We start from the raw sequence: 22602 nt of genomic DNA, 5'->3' as shown, positions 1-22602 counted from the left end.
TTGCTTTCTCTTAAACTTCGTTCTTCCTCCTGAACATTATTCTATATTTATTGTTCCCATAAATTTTATTTATTTATGTTCAGTTACTTCTTCCTTTTTGTGAGCCATGCCTTCAGCTTTTTAATCTTCTTTACAAGTTTTAGTGTTTCAGTTACAGTTGGTTTAGATTTTGATTTCCATTTTCAAGTAATTGCTTATTTTGTCAAGAGCATTACATGTAGTAAGACCTTACTGTGTCTAGGCAAGTAAGATAATATATCCCAGCTCAAAATATTCCTGTGGCAACAGCTGTAAGTGTAGGGCTGCCATACACATGGTCCTGGGCTCTAATACAGGAAGTTCTAGGCATTTTTCTACCCACCAGGAAGAAGTATAGAACTAACTCAAAAAACAAGACACCCTGGTGGAATCACAAAGTCAGCAGGCTGTATGACAGAAGGAAGAAAATCATGGCAGGATAAAAGCACTCTCATCAAACTACACAAACACCTCAGAGGACAAATAAAGTCTACCAGTGCCAACGTTGAGGTAAATGTGGCCTCCCAGGCCAGGGGCAACCACAAGAAATTCTTTAGCTATGTCCGTAACCTCAAAGGCAGTACACAATTGTGTGCAGAGCTCATTTTAAATGGAGCCACCTCTACTGAGCCAGAAGATGTAGCAAACCTACTGGCTGATAAATTCAGCTCCAATTTTACCTCTCTCTCTCTCTCCCCCTCAACCTTCCTTCAGGAAATATCATCAAATATAACTCACCTTGCTATCACTTGGGAACAGGTCCTTAATGCTCTCTCCAAGGCCAAGTACACTGCATCAATGGGCCCAGACAGTATCTCAGGATGCCTTCTAAATAGCATGAAACATGATCTGTCATGTCTCATGAATGGAGAACACCAACAGTCATCTATCTGCACAAAGCTGAACCATCTACAGACCCATAAGTCTCACTATGCTTATATGCATTGAAAGAATTACCATGAAAATGATCAATAATGATATAGTAAACCTCCAGACACTGGACCTAACCCACTTTGGTTTCATCAAGGGCAGGTCATGCCTACTCAACCGCGGGACTTCTTTGAGAAGGTCACCAAAGCAATGGATGAAGACAAAAATGGTTCACAATGCCTATCTTGACCTGCCCAAGGCATTTGACACACTACCCCACTTGGGCATTGTTGACAAACTTAAGAGGTTAGGTATAAACCCATATGTCACCTGATGGATAGCTGGCTGGCTAGCAGACAAGACCCAGGAAGTTAGAATTGGGGAGTCCACCTCTACAAATAGGCCAGTAACAAGTAGAGTCCCTCAAGGATCAGTCATTGGACTGTTGCTTTTTGGCATTTACTTCTCTGAAGTCAAGGCCATTGTCAGTGGTCTCTGGCTGATTAAATTTGCAGATGATTGCAGATTAGGTGCTGTCATTGAATCCCGCATTGACACAAATGTTCTCCAGGAAGGGGCTGACACAAACAAGCAACTGGTGCCATGGACTAAAGCTAAATGCCAAGAAATGCATGATGGTATCCTTCAGGAAGTCATAATACACTAGTAACTATCATATTGACAACACGCCCTTAGAGTTGACCCAGTAGTCAAGGACTTAGGGACACACACAGATAGTGATCTAACTTTTGACCATCACGTGTATTCAGTAGTGAGGAAATCATTCTATGTTGCTCAGCTTATAAACAAAGGTGTGTCATCTGAGTCCAAGGAGGTCATTGTTCCACTGTATTTGGTATTCATCAGACCTATCATTGAGTACAGTGCCCCCTTTGGTATATACCTAACCAGGCGTATCCAACAACTGGAATGTCCACAGAGGTTCCTTGCAAAAAGAATACATGGTGTAACTAAAATGTCCTATGCAGATCGTCTCAAGGCCTTTTCACTGTATTCTGTCTCCTACAGGCTGTTGAGGAGAGATCTGTGCCTGGCATACAGAGCATCGTCAAATCTCACTGTGATGGACCTCCTGCATATCCACAAAGCAAACAGTATGGGAATTACCTGTTCTGAAGACTTAAACCTTACCTGTGATGTAAATAGAAGCTGCTGGAGAGATAGGTATATATCTCTGAGACTACCCATCTGTGGAACAGGCTCCCCATCCATATGAAGCAGAGTTCCTCCCTAACCCAGTTCAAGTGCCACTCAGACAGTTGGATGGGCAACAGCAAATTTATCCATGGTTTGATACCTGTGTCTCGAATAGACAGAGGCAACCTGTAAATGGTTTATCTCCCAGGCCCCTGCTTACACTTATCAAGGATACCAGAAGATGTTCTTCGTGTTTCACTGTTGCAGTCATCACCTGTGGGTTATCCCTGCTGTGGTAGCCCTCGGCCGGCCCAAATACCAGAATCCGTGTTTTTCTCCGGTTGCTGTCGCCTGTAGTCTGACGTCAGGTCGTCAGTGCTACAAAGCAAGGCAGCCGATGCCATTACATCAGTCTTTTTGCTGTGGAGCCCGTAGCAGATGCAGTTCACAAGTGTGCCGGTCGGTCGCTACCAGAGTTTGAATTACTGCTGAAAACGTCTAAAGCCAAGTACCTTGTTGGCGATCCTTTTTTCATGCACTAACTGATGTCCAAAAAAGTTAACAATTGTCTCGCCTGTGGAAAGCAGATCACACAACAAGACTTCCATTCATACTGCATCACTTGTTTAGGCCCAGACCATGACCTCCCCCATTGCCGGTTCTGTGACCTCTTTAACGCAAGAACCATTCGACGTAGAGTTCTTATTGTAGATTAGTATTTTTGTCTTTGCATTCCTAAATGGCGTCCATCAGCCAACATTCCGTAGACATTCCAAAAAAAACGCAGAGATAAAGATACAGGCAGACCACACAAGGCTAAGCCATCCGTTCTCCCGTAATTCAGTGGGGTGCTTTCGCAGTCCCTGATGCCCGACACGATATTTGTGCAGGCGTCTACTTAGATGCTTTTGAAGTCTGGTATGCCACAGAAATCTTTGTCTTCTGAGCCTTTGGCTGTCTCTGCCTCAGTTGTGTCAGGAGCTGCGATGCAGGCACCGGCTTCTAAAGAGGCCTTTCACACCACCATATCTAGACAGAAAATTACCTTGTCTCATCCGACTACCGTTTTTCTCAGATCGATGGATACTCTTAGGGCTAAAAGCCAGGCCACTCCTAGAAAGTCTGCCTCAGCCATTTCAGCTCATTTCGATATAGACCAGCCACTCTTCTCACATCCTTTGATTAATTTATTTTATTTATTTACATTTGTTGACCGGGAGTGTCCGACTGGACATAGGTCCATTTTCAGCGGAGGCCCGGGGAGAAAAGCTCCACAGTTAAAATAAACAGACAGTAGTTACATTGGATTACATAGCGATTAACAATTTAACACATCAATTACTTACAGCATGTTTACAGATGAAGAACATAGTACATCAGTAGACAACTAGAATCTTTATCTGTGACGTACATAACAGACATTAACAAATGTTACAATAAGAAGTTCCTGCTGTATAATAAGTACTAGGCTTATGAGCATCTGAGTTTGCTATAATCAAGGTAGTTAGTGGAGTGGAAAGAAAGGTAGTGGTTGGATGGGGTGGGTGATATTAGAGTGGGAGTTGCAAGGGCATAGCCAGCATGTTTTTAGGTGCGCTTTTAATAAAGTTTTGAAGTGGTGCATGATGGTACGGAGGTAATTGTGGGTGGAAGGGAGTTCCATAATTTGGCTATGATACAAGAGAATAGTGCTTCACCAGCAAAGTTATTGGCTTTAGTGATCTGCAAGTGATTTTTGTTGCTGAATCTTAGTGGTCTGATGGTGCGATAGGGTTGGAGTAGATTCTGGAAGGATGGGACATTTAGTGGATGTTTTACTAGTTTGTGGGCGAGTGAGAGTTGATACCACTGAAGAATTAAACAATTCCTCAGAGGGGCTTCTAATATTAGACCTCCCAGAAAGCCACCCACACCAGCCTGGGACCTGAATTATGTTTTAGAATAACTAACATTACCACCATTCGAACCTACTGCTTCAGCAGAATTGAGATACCTCTGCTGGAAGACTGCTTTCCTACTAGCTATCATCTCAGCCAGAAGGGTTTCAGAACTTCAGGCACTCATGGCCGTTGAACCTTTCATCATTTTCCATGCAGACAGGGTATCCCTGAGGACTAATCCCTCCTTTATGCCCAAGGTGGTATCTGATGTGACCCTCAACCAGGCCATACATCTACCCACCTTCTTTCCTAACCCTCAAAACAAGGGGGAAAGAATTCTGCACTCACTAGATGTGCACAGACAGCTTAGATACTACCTGGACAATACTAAACCCTTCAGAAAAACAGACCAGCTTCTTGTCAGCTTTGCCCCAGGGGCAGAGGGGAAGCCCATTTCCAAGCAAACCATTTCCAAATGGATATCACACTGTATCCATTTCTGCTGCAGACTACATGGGAAACCACCCCTAAGTCTATTCGTACCCATTACACTAGGGCAGCCTCCACTTCCACAGCATTACTCAGAGGAGTTCAAACCAGGGTCATCTTGGAAGCTGCCACCTGGACCTCTGTCCATACCTTTACAAAGCATTGCCACCTACCTCTTTTCTCTAAAGCTAGGGCAGGGTTTGCCTCTGCAGTTCTGTAGGGCTTGCTGACCCATGCATAGGTCTCTAACTTATCCTTCCACCCATCTCCTCAGCTTTGGGAATCCTCCCACAGATGATGACTGGAACAGTAAAACACGAAGAACATAGTACAGTTGTGTACTCTTACCATAAATGTAGATGTTTGAGTGTATTCACTGTTGCAGTCCTGGTTTCCCTCCCCCCTTCCCCCTTATATCCTCTTTCCTTAGGGAGACATAAGCTTCTCACGGTGGCTTTTAGCCACCAGGACCACTTTACCATATTTCCTTGTGCTTCTGATGGGTTAGGGCAAGAAAAACTGATGTAATGGCATCAGCTGCCTTGCTTTATAGCACTGACAACCTGACATCAGACTACAGGCGACAGCAGCCGATACAGAAAAACCTTGACTCTGGTATTCGGGCCGACCGAGGGCTACCACAGCAGGGATAACCCACAGGTGATGACTGCAGCAGTGAATACACTCGAACATCTACATTTATGGTAAGTGTACACAACTGTACTTTGTAACAGGTTTGTGATCCATGGCTAGGGTTAAAAAGGCCCTTGTGATCATTAGCTTAGTAAAACACGTGAACCTAAAAGAATAGTCATCTTAGTTGCAACAGTTTGCTTCTCCAACATTTCTGGCAAAGTACTCGGTAAGTAATTTTCTAAATCTGCCAACTTGTTACATTCCTCCTAGAAATGTGTTCCTAATTACCTCCCTCCTTCCCGTCATACCTCCAGCATTTGCTATCTCCCTAAAGAAAAATCCTTTTATCTCTTTGGTATAAAAGTACCTGTGCAAACATTTCCAAACAAAAATCCTAAACCATCTAGGCTTTGTTGCATTCTATGGAGCCATATGGATGTTCTCACACTGTTCCTTTGTAAATTGCTTTTCCAGTCTCTTTTCATGCAATATTTCATGTGCCCTACTGTTTATCCCTTGTTTAACAGCAGCTTCTTCTCTAAACTCAACTATGCACTCTGTCAAAATTGTTTTTTCCCTATCCTTTTTCCTTCCTTATACTGTGTTACTAGTCCCTAGTAGAAAAGGCTTTTGTTATTATGGACATATTAAAATTGTTGGTACTATTTATTATGTTATTTTTTTTCATGTTCTTTCCAAGCCATTTTTATTTATTCATGCATAGGTGATTTCATATACATAGTTATGTATTTTTAGCACATAAATTGTTATTTATGAATGTTTCAGGATTTTAACTGGGTTTACTAGTGGTATTTTAGAGTTAGTCATGGGTAATATGTCAGCTCTACAATAAATAAAAGTCTTTCAGCTTTTACCAGTTAGGGGTCGCCACAACGGAACTCCCGTCCACTAATGATTGGCAGTGGATTTTTACCATGCCGAGTTGCCAGCCCGACATCCAGCTTTCAAAGAAGGCACGTCCATTCAAGCACGCACCTACCTGCATGTCTTTAATGTCATTCGACCACGAAGAGGACATGCAGACTCCACACAGAAGGTGCTCTAGCCAAGAATCGAACAGGAGAACCTCTTGCTGTGAGGCGACAACGCTAACCGCTGCACCACCGTGGCCTATGTCAGCTCTACAATACATTTCATATTTTTATACATTTTATATTTATCAGGTATTTATGTCATCATATTTATTTAGTAATGCACATATGTTTATTATAGATTCTATATTATTCATTATGTACATTGTTTGAGAATGCTGTCATAGTGTAATTTGGAAGTTTTTGTTTTATGCTTTAAGGAATTTTCATAATTTCATGTAGCAGCTCAGTAAGTAGCACTGTCACTTTAAGTATTTTGGCTCCAAATTCAAACAGTAGATGGATACAGAGTTTATTTATATTGGCTACCTGCATTGTTACTTTGTCTGATGAAACCTTGTTTGTATGTTATATAGAGACAAAAGCGCTTATCTTTAGTGTGTTACATTGTATCGTGTTTTAACTTTATTTATATTAAAGTTTGTTGCATACGCCTCAGCATGATTACTTGGAAGGCTGTCTCTAACCTACAGTCCAAACTTCTGCTTAGCCTCATCCCATTCTATTACCTTTCCCCCTTGGGCAGCTGTCCTTTTCGAAATGTGAAATTCTATCCAATTTAAGATAGTATGAACCATTTCTGTTGGAGAGGCTTGAATTAATGTTCTGTTCTGCCAGAGTACATCTTTCTGCAGTATTTGCCTATATTCCTGTTATCTCTCTAGTCTACACTGATGTTGTGGTAAAAGTTTTATTGAAAAGAAGCCTGTGTTTGAGGCCACCTCTGCATGCCTGGTTCTCAGTGTGGGACTAAATTCTTGACAAAAGGATGATATTACCACTATCTCTCCCAGTATCATTGTGGATTTAACATTTTTACCTAAAAGTACATTTGTTACTTATAATGTCCGTTGGAAGGATTTCCTGAATAATGAGATTTGCTGTGCTGCAAACCCATGAAAAGTGACTATGAAATCCACCTTTATGCCAGAAGTAGTATCTCCCTGGATCGATTCATTTAATTGCCAACTTTGTTTCCAAACAGAAAAACAAAAGGGAGTGATTTAGAAAAACAATAAAACAGCCAGAATGTAAAATTGCTATTCATTCTTCTAGCACTTTGGCATAAAGCTGCCTTCAGTGAAATTACAAATGGTATGCAGATTCACAAATATAAAAAGTCATCTATTGAATACAATTATAGTAAATAAGTACAAATAGAAGCAGTTTTGTTAGTAATGTAATTATAGAGGACCATTTCAGTTTTGCAGTTTAATCCACAAGGAAACAGTGGTATATCGAAAGCAAAACAAGTTTCCCTGTATCTTTAAAACACCTTTTAACATCTTAATTTATCCTATCCCAAGTCATAGTGGAAGCAATTTACTGCTTTCAAGTAATATAGTCTTGAGTTTCGCCATTTCACAAATGCTGTGCTACATGACTAATTGCAGCCCTTCAAAGGGGATTGAAATAACTTAAGCAGGTTATTTTTGAAAGACAGTGTAATACTTTTTTTTGGAAACAAAGTTGTACCTCAGGATTAGGGGAAGTGGCAAGAAACTGGAAAGAACTGGGTTAGCTTGGGTGTGAGGAGATGCTTTACAAAAAGGATGGAGTTCTTTGCATTTGTAATGGTTTAATGAATTTTCGCAGTACTGGCAAACGTGAGTGAAAATGTGCAAAACTAGAAAAGAGAAAATTGAGTGGGTGGGATAACTGGTAGTAGCTTCATTAGTAGTATAGACAAGGAAAAGTATGCAGATATTTGCACAAGCTTTGAGGAATGTGTATACCCTTTCCTAATGTCAAAAGTTACCACAGCTTTATACTTGAATACACGTTGGTCACCTGTGCGGTTTTCTTAGAAAATCCCTATTTCAGAGACTCACAGGTCTTCATTGCAAGGGACCAGTACCATCCCCAATTGAATATTATCACACAGGAGGGAGAATGCAGTTTACTTAATTCCTTCCCTGTCTGTGTCTAAATGTGTCACTTGTGTGTTATACCTTGTGTTTACATCTTTTTTTTTTAAGTTGTTACATTGTGTATAAAGATGTAACAGAGGGTTGGTTAAGACTATTGCATAAAATCAAGGTCATGGTACTGTTTAATGAAACTTAGCCGCAGAAAGGTCTTTGCTATCTCTTGGTTCAGTACTGTTTTGCTACTTTGTATAAATGCATAGTATGTTACACTAATTTTCACAACATATTTAAGTTTCAGATGTTGTACAATACTTGACATGCAGTTGTTGCCTTGTTTGATTTAGTTTATGTATTTTGTTTTACAGATAGAGAAGTGACGCAAGGCGCAGATAAGAATTACACCAATCAAAAACCAGGGTCACACACGTGTGACATCTGTATGCTAACATTTCCAAAAGAAAGTCAGTTTCAGCGTCACTTACGGGAACATGAAAGAAATGACAAGGTATGCAAAATTCAGATAAATGGAGAAATGCATTCTCTCATTCACACTTGTAGCCACCTTTTCGGTGTATTCCCATTTAACAGCTGCAACTCCTTATGGTGTCACAATATTTTTGGAATTGATGTCCTTAAGCAAGTGATATATCTGTTAGTGGTGGGTAGTATGTGATGTGAAGTGACAGGGTATAAGAAGCAGAATAACATTGAGTGTTTATGATGCAGTGAAGATATTAACCATTGTTTGTTACTTTTTCATAGTTTCATGTTTATATTCATATTTTCATAATTAAGTGAGCTATATTATTATTGAAGCCATAGTGTGAAGTGTCATGAGAAACAAAAATGTATTCTGTTAAAGCCCACTGTGAACTGCACTAGAGATTTTGCTAGTCATTTGTTGGTAATTTTTGAAGACATTCAGTATTTCCATATTTACATTCATATTTCCAAAATCAGGTAATGTACTATCTGTTGCATAGTATCAGCTGAAACCTTAGATGATACTGAAAGAAACTGCTGGTGATACTTGCACTGTGGTTTATACTGCTTATGTTGTTAATTTTGCAAATAGGAATACTTTTTATATTTCTATAAATATCTCTGCAGACTCTGCAGACATCCAGAAATAAACTGCTTGCCATCGAGGGAAAGCTAAGCTCTGTTAAAAGAAGTGCTGCTTGCACTTTCTAAAAGCATTTGCTGGATATTTATAACTCTCTTATGCTTAACTTCATTTTTTTCAGAAAATGATGGGAACTTGAGATGTTTAACAGTACACAGGTGATAGCTGTGAAAAGAGTTGATGAATGGTTACAACATAACTCATTCTTAGTAGTTTTCTCTTAATTTTGTATTTGAGATTCTCCAGTCTACTTGCCCTAACAGCTAATAACTCATACAGTGTGCTGTATAAGACAGGCCATCCAAGCATGTTTGTCCTAATTTTTTTGTAGTAATAGACTTGGGCGTTATAGAGGTAGTAACATTTGTAGGTAGCTTCAAAGTCAGACAAGAATAACCTTTCTCTGTTGATGGACTGCTGCATTTGCAAAACAGTCATTTTAAGTGTACTTACCAGTTCTGTTTAGTGTAATAGATATAACTGCAGCTAACTTGCTGGCACTGTGTGCAGAAACTCCAAACTACCCCCATTATTGCCAAATGCAGTAAATTATTTTCTCTGATCATCCTCTAAAGGAATTTCTGGAATTGGCCACCAGAACTCCCTTGTTTTCCCCTATTCCCCCCATCCAGAAATTCATCAAGGAAGCCATGCAGAATAAGTCTCAGAGCTCCATTCTGGCCTCCAAAAACGTTTCTTCTGCTTTTCATAGTTTTATAGTTAAGTGCTAGACTAGCTACCTTTTGTGGATCATTTTAAGCCTAGCCAATTTCCCTTGTGAGAATCAAACCCTCAAATCATCTTAACCATTATGCCAGCCCTCATTTGGCCTTATCTTCTTGAGAAGACTGTTCTCTTTAGACATTTTAAAACCCCATTTACTCACCAGACAAGTAGACTTCCACTCTGTTTGGCTAACCACTACATACAGTATCCCTCTAGGACTGTACAGATTCATACATCTGCCCAGAGAACTAATGCCAGAAAACTCATGACTCTTCAGTTAATTCTTTTTAAAGTTGTAAGGCTTTCATCATGGGCACTGTTCATTTTAGGCTACCTTTTAAGGATTGTATTCCTCCATGTGATTGTAGTAGATATCTAGCTACATGTAACTCCTTTTTAATTCCATCTGAAGCAAAATTACAGCACTTGCCTTTGCAAATGTGTTTTCTAGTAACTATTACTTGTGCTGGAACAATTTATTAGTTTAGACCTTCTACACCCCCCTTGCTTACACACACACACACACACACACACACACACACACACACACACGCACACACACACACACACACACACACACACCTGTTTTCCACAAGGATAGAATATCCCTGTAAGCAAACCCTTATTTTATGTTTGCCACATTTGCTTGCAATTTCCCCAGCTGTTCTGACAGAGGTGAATACCTGCTGCGTTGTATGTATGTCCACAGATAGCTTAGGCAGATCCAAGTCAGTGTGCGAATTATTGGTATAATTTTCTTTAAAAAAATATACTTCAGGGTTTACAGTGTCATTTTTAACCTAATTACTTTCTGACTGCAATAAATTCTGCTATGAAAAATGCAACAAAACATTGCCTTTCATGCCTAAAACACATTCAGCAAGAGCAGTGCTTGCCTCTTGAACATTTTTCAGAAATGCTTCCTTCATTTTTCAGCTGCTGTATGGGCTTCTCTGAATACTTTTGCAAGACACTATAATCTGAATGTAATCTCTGGGTCCTGGTCTTCCTTTGAAACCACAGCTGTCTGAGGTATATTTCATTGAGGACCACCAAGAATGATGAGCTTTATGATTATCCTGTTGGTTAATGAGGATGGACCTCCTCATCTCGGATATGACTGCTATGTTCTGATCACTTGGATGAATATGGATGAGTCAGTCCATCCTTATTAACATATACCCTCCTTCCTTTCTTTGGCCTCAGATCCATGTGGTCTGAGGGGGGTACTCGGGTTTTTGGAGACTAGTGTTTGTTGTACAATTTTCTTGCTGGACTTTGATTTTGAGCAGCACACTTGATATCTGGAGAGGAAGCAAGGGTGCCAACCATTTAGGGTAAGGGGAAGAGAGAGAGCCTAGAAAAGTTTCAGATGTTGAGCTGATTGAAACTATATTCAATCCTGCTGCTGAATTAGGATGGGCCATCTTGTTCAGGTCTGTCATCAGGGGAAGTAAATCAAATGACAAAGTTCACCAATGGCTCTGGTAAATCCATATCACAGAAAGTGAGTGACAGGATGAACACGTACAAAAACCACACCAATTACTTCCTAATTCCATGTCGTGTGGCCTAGCCTTCTGATGATGTAGGGGAAGAAACAGTTTGTAGTGGATTGACATGTGCTCTGTAGTCTGCAGCAGATTTTATTACAGAGTTACCAGGATTCAACACAGTCACTCAATCAGGCAATAATAAGCAAACAAACAAATAAATAAATAAATGCAGCTGTATTCAAGTGAACGGTAACAAAAGTAAGATGAAACAGGATAAAATTCTTAGTGTATAGTGCTTAGCATATAGTGTAATAAAATAGATTTAATAAAAATTGCCTACCAATGGATTTTAGGAAGAAAACTGTGGCTATGTGAATCACCTCAATGATAGACCTACAGTGGTTCTATATTACAACGTTGAACTCATAGGAGTCCGAACGTTGTAATATCGAACCCAAATGTTCAAAATACGAAAATAGTGACGCCACAGGGAAAAAAAATCAGTGGGCCTTTTTCGGGGCTTTGCTATTTCCTCCACTGTGGTGTGATCTCGGAGTTGGTATATTTAAATGGGGGGGGGGGCAAAGCCCCCCACATTAGTTTAAATTTAAAGTTATTATGTTTTTTTTGTACAGGAACACCAATTTTTTTTTTTTTCCTGGGAAAAAAATCGCTGTTCTGTTTTCGTAATTCTTGGGTTTCGAACTTCATGGTTCTAGATTACATCGTTCGAACTCTTGTGAGTTTGATGATGTAATATAGACCCACCTATAGTACAGTGCCTTTGAATGCTATACTACAAGGAATTAGTGCTGAAAAGAAAACATTTGGAATAATTTGCTCAGCTGTGAAAATAAAGATACAGTGACGTGATCATTCCATAGCAAACTACTGTTTATTACAGTGTGATAAGAGTTTGTGTTATACCGAAGTGTTTGTCAACTTTTAAAGTGTTTAATCTATAGGTAATGCCTGCTGACAAACGAGTCTGCCGCTTCACGGCAGCATATCAAGCTGCCGTGGATCTCAGAGTGAAAAAAATTAATAGCCGCCATTATTTTACACTCACTAAGCAGTGCTTTTACTGTTTAGCGAGTATAAAATATATAAAAAAAAGAAAAGTAAAATGAAAAGCGCACACGTGCATGTGCGTGTGTGTGTGTCCATGTGAGATGGAGAGCAATCAAGCTGTTTACACTCACTAAGCAGTGCTTTTGGTGTTTTAATGAGTGTAAAAACTAACTAAAACAGAAAAAAGTGTGTGTGTTTCTGTGTGTGTCTGTGCCTGCGTGTTTGTTTCTGTGTGTGTGTGTATGCGTGCTTGCATACATGAAAGCGAGATGTGTCAGTGAGAGTGTGTGAAGAGTTGAAGTGAGCAGCAGCAACCCAAAAAATAAAATGTTACGAGGAACAGACCAAAAATATGAGGCAAAAATCTAGACATTTTGTGAAATTCTGGGCAGTTATGAGGTATGAGCAGCAGTAAATAGGTTTGCGTACCTCTTGACCTTTTAGCTCAAGATATCTGGATAAAGCTTAAAATAAAGTGGGGAACAAAGGCAAAGTATAGGAACATATATTCAGTGTGGTTCTTATAAAAAGTAGCTTAAATAACATGATTAGTATTAATTTGAATTTTTTGAAGGAAATAAAGTCAGTGTTAAATGTGTGTCATTATTTAGTGACTTCAGTCTAAACAAACCACACATTTCAGGAGTAAGGGACGAAAAAATAAAGTAAATATCCAGATATTTTTTAAATTATATATTTTGGATTTAAGATACTTCCTCAAGCACCATTAACATATACTATACTACAGCAACTTTGAAACATTAGGTGGAGGAACTATGCTCCATCAAAAATATATAAAAAATCATATAGTAATTAGAAAAGTAAGTAAAACACAACAATTTTACAGAAAGCACATTCTCCAAGTGTAGCAATGCCTTCCAGGATGTGTTTTATTGTGGAAATACCCCTGGATGGGGTGTTATTTTCACAATAACACACACACTGTTGGGTATTACTGCTTTCTTAAATGTGATAATTCCTCAGAGGAGCACTCATTTTGCATTCTGATCAAACCTTTTTGCTCTCCCTGATTGTACTTTATAGGTTTGCCATGTCCCTCATAAAGGTTTTGAATTTCTGGTAAATCATTGAGAATTGCAGTCATTCAAGAATGACAGAAAGCGTTTCATGCTTCCTACTGTTCAGAAAATGCATGTTGATGCAAACTATTAACTTATTAAGTGAACTGGAGATGTATTTAAACACTGTCCCCAATTTGCTCCTTTGTCCTCCTATTATTTTTGGATTTGTCCAGAATTTTTAATCAAAGAAACTGAGAGATATGTTGCTATCTGTTCAACAGTGCTGAGTATTTTAACCAGCTTTCAAAGCTGACAAAGCACTTCACTCTCCTATATTTTTTCTTTCTTTTCTGTATGTTTTTTTTTTTCTGTCACTCTATTTTAGACAAATCCAGACTTTGTGATTCCCACATCTTTAGTTTTCTCCTTTAAAAGTCATCAGCCAATCAATTGGTAAACAAAACTTTATTAGTCTTACATCTGTTTGTTTGCCAAGCATTGTACACCTTACTAAGAATCTTATCATGTTCCATCTTACTTTTGTTACCTTTCACTTGAATAGGTTCATAGGTTCATAGGTTCATGCAAGGCTATCTGCCCTAGGGCATTTATAAGCCTAGCCAGAGTGTGTTTGGCTTTCGCCACCCATTTTAAATTAATTTTGCTATGCCCTTTTTCGAGGTTAGTATACTGTGCTTCTGTCTAACAGTGACACAGAAGTGATACCCAGGGTAAACCTACGATCTCCCATCTACTCATCAAGATTCCTTTTGAAGAGGGTCAATGAGGGACACTGCCTAACCTGGACTGGGATTTTATTCCAGAGTGAAGGGAGCCTCTGGGTTATGAATCTGTCTCTCCAGCATGTCCTATTTATTTCAGTGCTGAGGTTCAAGTCTCTCGAGCACGTAGCTTGATGGGATTTGGATTTTCTGAGGTGCAGCATGTCCATTAATTCCGGGTTAGACATGGCTTTATACGTCAGGCACAGATCACCTCTGAGCAGGCGGTATGCCACTGAGTAGAGCTGGAGTTTCTTTAACCGGGCAGCATATGGCATCTGTTTGAGCCCTTTGATCCTCTTGGTGATGTACGTTTGGGGTCTTTCCAGTTGCTGCAGGTGTCTGGTAAGGTACATCCCAAAAGGGGCATTGTACTCAATTATGGGCCTGATGAGGGATGAGTAAAGAGGCACGATGACTTCCCCTGATCTAGACGTGAATCCCTTCATGGTTAGGTGGGCTATATAAAATGTTTTTCTAACCACTTTGGCCACATGGTTGTCAAATAAGAGATTGCTATCAACTTGGGTCCCCAGGTCCCTAATTACTTCTTCTGTACTTAATGGATTACCACCTATGTGGTAATTTGTGGCCCCTTTGTTTTTGCCAAAGGGGATGACTATACACTCTTTGGCGTTTAGCTTGAGGCCATGGCTCTGGCACCAGTTGTCTGTTTCTATGAGGCCCTTTTGGAGGATGCTTGTGTCGGCTAGAGAGTCGATTATGGCACCCAGTTTGCAGTCATCTGCGAACCTGGTCAGCCACAGTCCTTCCGTGTTGGCCTGTACCTCCGAGAAATATATACCAAACAAGATAGGTCCCAGGACTGAGCCTTGTGGGACGCCACTTGTAACTGGTTTGGAGTCTGACATGGCTCCAGCAATTCTAACCATGTGGGTTCTGTCCTTGAGCCAGTTTGCAACCCATCTAGTGACATAGAGGTTTATATTTAAGCTGGTGAGCTTATCTATAATGCCCGAGTGGGGTATTGTATCGAAGGCTTTTGCGAGGTCCAGGTAGGCTGTATGGACCACCTTCCCCTCGTCAATGGCCTTGGTGACTGTTTCAAAGAAATTGACCAGGTTTAAGAGGCAGGATCTGCCCTTAACAAAGCCGAACTGGGTAGGATCCAGTGTCTGTAGGTCCCCAATATCTTTATTTATGAGGTCCGTGATGATCCTTTCCATAGCTTTGCAGACCAAGCTAGTCAGGCTTATGGGGCATAGTTTCCAGGATCTGTTGAGGCACCACCTTTGTGGAGAGGGACCACTGTTGCTGTACGCCACTCTTTGGGTACATATCCTGTAGTAAGGCTGAGATTGAACAGTAGTTTTATGTTTGGGTTTAGCTCTTCTTGGAGTTCATGTAGGACGCAGCCCAGGACACCGTCTGGTCCCATTAATGTTGTGTTTTTTGCTTTGGAGAGGGCGGCTCATACCTGAGCATCTGAGATGTCAGGGGGGCAGCACTCTGCTGGGATAGATATTTGCCCTTTTGGTGGGGGGGGAGAAGTTTGCGCTGAACCTGTCAGCTAGGATGTTGGCAATGTCTGTGGGTTCGATGTATTTTTTGTCATTTTGGACTAATTCTGAGCATATCTGGGAATTCCCACCCAGGTTCCTAACATAACTAAAGAAAGCCTTGTGATTATCCTTAGTGTCCTGTGCAATTTTTCTCTCGAAGCTGGCCTTAGACGATTTTATGAGTGCCCGTAGTTTTTTGCTAATACTGATCAGAGATGCCTTCCCTTTTTGGGGTTTTGCTCTATCATGTAGTAGCTTCCTCCTTCTATTGTATAGTTTGTTTATGGCTGGGGTCCACCAGACAGGACGTCTGCCTTTGGAGGATTGAGTCTTGGTTTTATTTGGGGTTGCATGATCCATGCATTCCTGAAGATGTTCATAGAATGCGTTTATAAAGGATTCTGCGGTATGGAATGTCATTTATTTATTTTGATTTATTGTCTTACTGTGTGATTGTGTTGTATTATGGTTACTTTGTAATAAAATATGTTGCAGGACTGCAAAAACATGCCAACCCACTACCCAACTGTTTCTCACCCCTCTAATACATTGTCAGAAGGCAGTGCTGGATGACATGGAATCAGGAAGTAACTGGACAGTTGCTTAGCATACAGTAAAACAGGAACACCAGTTTATTAAACTTAATGAATATAGGTTCACTAAGTAAGTAAATCAAAAGCTACACATTTAGAATAAGAAAGTCCGCTTTACAAGTGGAGAGCATAATTATAACAAAAGAAATGATAAAAAAACCTTTACACTTGATCTTTAAACAATAGAAATAAGCAGTCCAAAACTTTAGATATTAATTCGTCTTCTAAGTAGGTACTAAATAAACAAACTCAAACATGCTTAGTATAGAATAACTCTGCTTTAATTTATGATAAGTGCTTTCGTCCACCAACTGGACTTCAACAGATCAACTTTTCAGTAGCAGCTTTAACTCATGGTAAACCAGCATATACATAAAAGACAGAAAGGATCATAAGTCATGATGGCAGCTTTTATACATAGTAGTGAGCCTAGCCTACAACTAAAAGCCTAAGGTAACAAAAGTCACTTTTTACAATGCAAACTAAAATAAGAAACAGAAAAGAGTACTAATGAAATAAAGTCCAAATAAATTAAAGTGCAGAACTAGTATTTTAACTCCTATTCAGTCTCCACACAAGAACAAGGTGTCATAAAACTCTCTAAATTAAACGCTGCTTATCACCAAGATGGCAATAAGATCCTTCCAAAAGGAGTGATAAACTAAAAAACTACAAAAAAAAAAATCGAGATGAAGTGAAGAACTGTGTGTGTGTGTGTGTGTGTGTGTTTGTGTGTGTGTGTGTGTGTGTGTGTGTGTGTGTGTGTGTGTGTGTGTGTGTGTGTGTGTGTGTGTGTGTGTGTGTGTGTGTGTGTGTGTGTGTGCACGTGCATGTGACAACAGGCAGATGAATCAAGAAAAGTTGTCAGTCATAATTTATGATCCTGTGGGCATTTTATGTATATATTAGTTTTCCATGGGTTAAGGCTGCTGTTGAAAAGTTGAGCTGATAAAGTCCAGTTGGTGGACAAAAGTGCATATCATAAATTAAAACTGAGTTATTCTGGTGACTGTTGCTTAATGTTGTAATGTTTATGTGTTTTTATTTTTCATTTTTCACAAATGGAAGTGAAGTCAGTCCTCTGCCTTAATGCTGGGGGCAGCTATCTCCTTACATCTCTGTTGCAGTCATTATGGTAAATGTATAGCTTTAATTTCTACTCTGTCTTGAGGTGTCTGGATGCAAAATATATATCCTGTTTCTGTTTATATACATCATCTTCCATGATGTAGTGAGTGGCAGATTGGATTGCAACTGTAAGACAGTGAAGGAGGCTGAAATTAACAAAACAGATATGTAGCCACAAGCATATGGTCTTAGCTTATCCAGTCCAATCACTTTACTGGATGAGACTGGTCTTCTGATAGCAACCACCACAGCAAACAGCTTTCCTTACACAACCCAAGCTTACCATACAGCCCACAATATATTTCTGTCCCCAGTTTCCACAGATTTCATTTGCCACCATAGTATCAATAGTACTCCTCGCAGGCTTGACAAATAAGTACTTTTACTTCTTTTTATGAGAAAAGTTACCTTTTCAACTCTTTTATTGTAAACCTTTATCATTTTAAACTTAGAAATTAGATTGTTTATTGTCCTGTTTTCTCCCTTTTTTCACCCTTCACCCTTATCTTGGTCTGTGTGCCATCTGCAAGCTAAAAAAAACTTTTGTTTAGTACTAGAGTTATGTAATAGTCTGGGGTTATTCGTAACTAGGATTATTGGCCTAGTCGGATACCTATTTATTTCCCATTGTTTCTGTTTGTATATTCTAACTTTTTCTGTTGGTGCTTAATACTGCCATTTTCTTGTCTAGAACCAGTATTTAAAAGGCCGCAGGTTTCAAGAAATGTGGCTGGTGTAACCACAAGATTCCACCCCAGGGTACTTATGATTTATGTTTGGTGTTTCTGATAATTTCAAGGAGCAATGTGACATCTTCAAATCCTTTGGGTGAAGGACTTTAAAGGAATGCAAAAATAAATTAATTTTCAAAGGCCATCTTTCTCCCATTGAATCCTGCAGATTGGACAAGGACTAAAAGAAAGAAGACAAAAAGTGAGCAGAAACACAACCTGAAGATTCTTCCTCTCTGAAACAACCAAGGCCTGAGCATCCTTCTGGCTCAGAAGATTCTGGCAGAGATCAGCCCTCATTAGGAACCTTGGCTGAGACCTATTGTTATTTCTTGCACAGTAATCTCCTAAGGAGTCATTCTGTGCCAAGGTGGTTATCATCCAGAGTCCTCCTCCAAGGAAAAGAGGAGGGAGCTTTTACTCGGAGAAGGACTTGTCCTGGTACTTTGAGTGTGGACTTGTATCTGCCATGTCATCCTGCTTGGTAGGGTCCATCAGTAGGTTGTTGATTCAGCTGTACTTGGAGTGCATGATGAGGTAATTTTAGAAAAATGGGATGACATGGATATTATACCATGGTCTGAAAAAGTGTTTTAGGCATGAAAGCGCTCACCAAATAAAACATTTACATTTAGCTTGTTTGTCATGGTGATTGGTCTTTATTTTTTTCCTGACTTTTGCTACATGATGATTTATCTTTTATTACTTTGCTTTCCAGTTTTTGGCTTATTATATAATGTGGATGATGGAGCCGCTAAAGCTACCACAATAGAAATAATTATGAGATGCTATGCCTTGCTCCATTTATGTGACTTTGCTGAATTCTTCTAGGCGTCCTCCCTGAAGGTCCTTTTCAAGGAATCGGAAGGGTCCTGAGAATCTGTGATTCAAAATGTCCCACAGACAGCTACTCAATTAGTTTCAGGACAGGAGCTCCTACAGAGGAAATCCTTCACTGCTCACCTTCCCAGAGGCAGATGCGCTCCACAGAATCAAGGTTTCTGTGGTCCCTTCCAAAAAGGGGATACAAAGAAAACCTTCCACTGCACGTTCTACAGGAACTGCCACACAGAATGCGTAGTGTACTGAGTTCAATGCGCAAAGTGCACAGCATTCTATGTTGGGAAAACACTGATCAAATTAAAAATCAGAATAGCCCAACACCGGCATGATATCAAATACGAAAATCCAAACAAAGCTTTAGCCAAGCACCTCAGGGAATCCCATGAACATAAGTTCCTCTTTCATATCCTGGATAGGATTGAAAAAGAGGAGTTCCAAGGACCAATGAGTGATTACTTGGAGAAACGAGAACTTGAATGAAGATTAGGTCCAATGCCAGCAGAGCCCTTGGACTGAACTCTTGCATATCCTTAACCAGTATACTATACCTAAGGAACCTTCACTATCACCCCTATTACTGAGAGTAAAAGGGATTGTTTTACCTGGTTATTCATTGAAATTTTATCACTCCCAAAGACAGTCACTTAATGTCTTACCAACCATAGTTAGACTTTAGGTCTGACAAAGTGATCTGCGAAATTGAATGGACTTTTACGATTGAAAAATGCTCATTTTTATTTCTTTATTCTTATACAAACGTATTTTCTGACCTTGATCTCCAGTTCAACCTTTTACACCCTTGGGGGTCTAATAACAGAATACTCCTGAGTATGTGAGAGCCACGTATCTTAAACACAGGATGTCCTTAATGGGTTAATTTGCATATATCCCATGAGCCTCTAGCGCAAGAGTTTAAGGAATCCCACAGCAAAAACCCTAGCCTGGTCAGTTTTTTTCTTGTAGTTTTTACAGATTGGTTTATCTATATGACTTGTTTTAGTTTGTTAGGAGGGATTTTTACAGACACCCTTATGGTAATGGACATCAGTTGGGTTAATGTAAGTTTGCAGTCTTTAATAATCTTTGTAACAAGTGTGCTCACCTAACTCCTGAAAAGATTGCATAAAAAAGGAGAATGTCATTTGAAGAAGAACCAAGAGTCACTGTGTTGTTTTTATGATAATACAGGATAATCTTTTGCAGCATTTTGAAAAATAAAAATCTCATAAGATCTATGTAAAGCTCAGAGCTTGACCTACTGGTTTGATTAGCTTAAGGCTATTTGGACACACATCTAATTCCTTTCCAAACAGGACAACCACAGAATCACTAAGATTTTCCTTGACTCTTCCAGTTTGGATGCAGTTGTGCTACAACTCTCCTTGCACAGTCTGAGTAGATGGCCATTATGAAAGACAAATGGGTCATGGAGATTATGCTCAGAAACTTGCATTCCCTTTCCACTTTTCCAAGACTGTCCTCCTTTCCTTTCACAGATGTCCCACCCATAAAACAAGGGCAGCAAAAGAAGAGGTTTTAAACTTTCTACTCAAAAAGAGTCATTCAGGAAGTTCCATCAGAGCAGAAAGGGCTTGGGATTTATTGGTTCCCAAGAAGTTGAAGGCCCTCCAGCCAATACTAGATCTCACAGCATAAAGTAGTACATCAAAAAAACAAAAGAGATTATATTCTTTATATTATAAGGCTATGAGATTGTCTGAATGGGCAGTGTGAACACAATTCTTTGACAGCAATGCACATACCCAGCTAGTTCAGGTGTGTAACGGACAGGTTCGACAGGTATATCCTGTTTCCTAGTGAGTTGTCCCTCAATCTTCAGGTAGCACGCAACCCATTCTGTCACTGGTGACCTGTTTATTTCCCCCACAATCACCATTTACATCAACTTCTTTTCCTTAGTAGTCCCCACATGGGCATTCCCTATGGTACACAGTGGTCCACCAGCATTTGTCAAAAGTCTTCTTTACAAATTTCCTTCCACTTCTTTCTAATAGTAAAATTCATTCAGAAGGCAATGTTGTGCACACCAACTGTCCTACAACCCCATTCTGTCCCTGAGAACAGATGACATCAGATCCGCAGTTATATCTGTTCCTCAGTGGATGGGTTGTTGGATCAATATATGATCCTACTTTGGCCACTCTCAGACTTTGGATCTAAAGCACAGGCTCCTCTCCTTATCCATAGTCTCCTGTAAATAGTAAATTACCACAGATCTTGTTTGCCACTTGTTTGCATTGGAAGCTCTCTCCATTGAACAGGCTGGGTGCAGCCAAGTGCTCGATATTTTTGACGTGTGACGTTTATCATTACAGTATTTTTTCTCTGTTCTTGTAACTTATTTACCTTCCCTCTACTCCAGTTTACAAAAAACCTTTAAAACTTAAGACTTTGCCTTCTTGGCACCTATTTTCCTTATACCCAGGGTTCCCTGGAACCTATAGTTTACTTTATCCGTCTCTTAGCTATATTTTGCTTATTTAGCTTAATGTTTTTCTAGGAGTAGTTTTTATTAAGAATTCGGTAGTTACTAGTTTTGTAGTTTCCTCTAATAAAGTGGTGCTTGCTTTTTCCTTGATGTCATGGCAGCAAAACCTTCTGGCTTAAAACAATGTGTGGCGTGTGGCCATAAGATTCCTAATTCTGATGTGCACACCAAGTGTGTTTACTGTCTGGGGACTGACTGCTCATCTAGATGAGCAGTGCTCCATTTGTACCTATTTTGGTTCTAGGGCTTTGGTTGAGAGACTGAATAAGCAGGTTATTAAGAGACTTCTGCTATCTCATGAGAAGCTTTCCTTCCACACACTGCTTTTACTGCTGCGCCTCCTTGTGCAAAGAAGTTTCTGACAAGACCAAGAGTGACTAGAGTATAGGTAAGTCAAGGGGAAAAGGAAAAGTCAAAGGAGTCTAAAAAGTGGTCATCAGACCATTCAACTTCCTTAGGTTCAGCATCTAGGGTTTCCAGAACTTCGGATCGGGTTTCAAAATCTGAGCCTATCTTTTTTAGATCCAGCACCCCTCCTTTGCCAGAACTGCACTTCTTCCTGGAGCTGGTCTCCCTGAGACTATGATCTCCTCTTCTTCAGGAAAGACCCTTCCACTGCACATCCAGACCCTCTTCCAGGGTTTCTTCTGTCCAGGAACCTTTCCAAGGCAGACACTGATAGAATGATGAGGAAGTTCCTAAGGACCCAAATCCAGTTGGGGGTTCTCCCAGGCCTGGGCCCATCCCATCATCACATTATTGATTCTTCCCCTTTCTGACCCTCGGACTCTGGGGTTTTGGATCCAGATGTTTCCTGGGGTTTGTCTGCTTCAGAATCAAAGACTGTGTCTTCATCAAATCTGACTGCATTTCTGATTTGATCTGCTTTGAGTAGCATGCACCCAGATGTATCTCAGAGTTGATATGTTCATGTCAGACCCAGGGGAGCATGGTTTGACTCTGAAGCTTTTGTAGGCATACCTGCCCCTCAAATGTTTGGTGATAGATATATATTAGC

The 22602-nt window shown here is 40.0% G+C and overlaps 1 protein-coding gene across 1 annotated transcript in view; it reads left to right on the top strand.

Annotated features, from left to right (window-relative positions):
• ZNF236 (zinc finger protein 236) overlaps positions 1-22602 on the top strand; it is a 1651223-nt gene that overhangs the window by 88542 nt on the left and 1540079 nt on the right. Inside the window, exon 2 of the mRNA XM_044067103.1 lies at positions 8400-8539. Coding sequence (XP_043923038.1) covers positions 8400-8539 — 140 coding nt within the window. The remainder of the gene's footprint in view (positions 1-8399; positions 8540-22602) is intronic.

The sequence above is a fragment of the Protopterus annectens genome, chromosome 3.part1, assembly GCF_019279795.1.
Source record: "Protopterus annectens isolate FY-2018-M chromosome 3.part1, PAN1.0, whole genome shotgun sequence".
Classification (NCBI taxonomy): Eukaryota; Metazoa; Chordata; order Ceratodontiformes; family Protopteridae; genus Protopterus; species Protopterus annectens.
The sequence above is the reverse complement of the archived record's forward strand: the minus strand, read 5'-3'. Positions and strand labels throughout refer to the sequence as shown.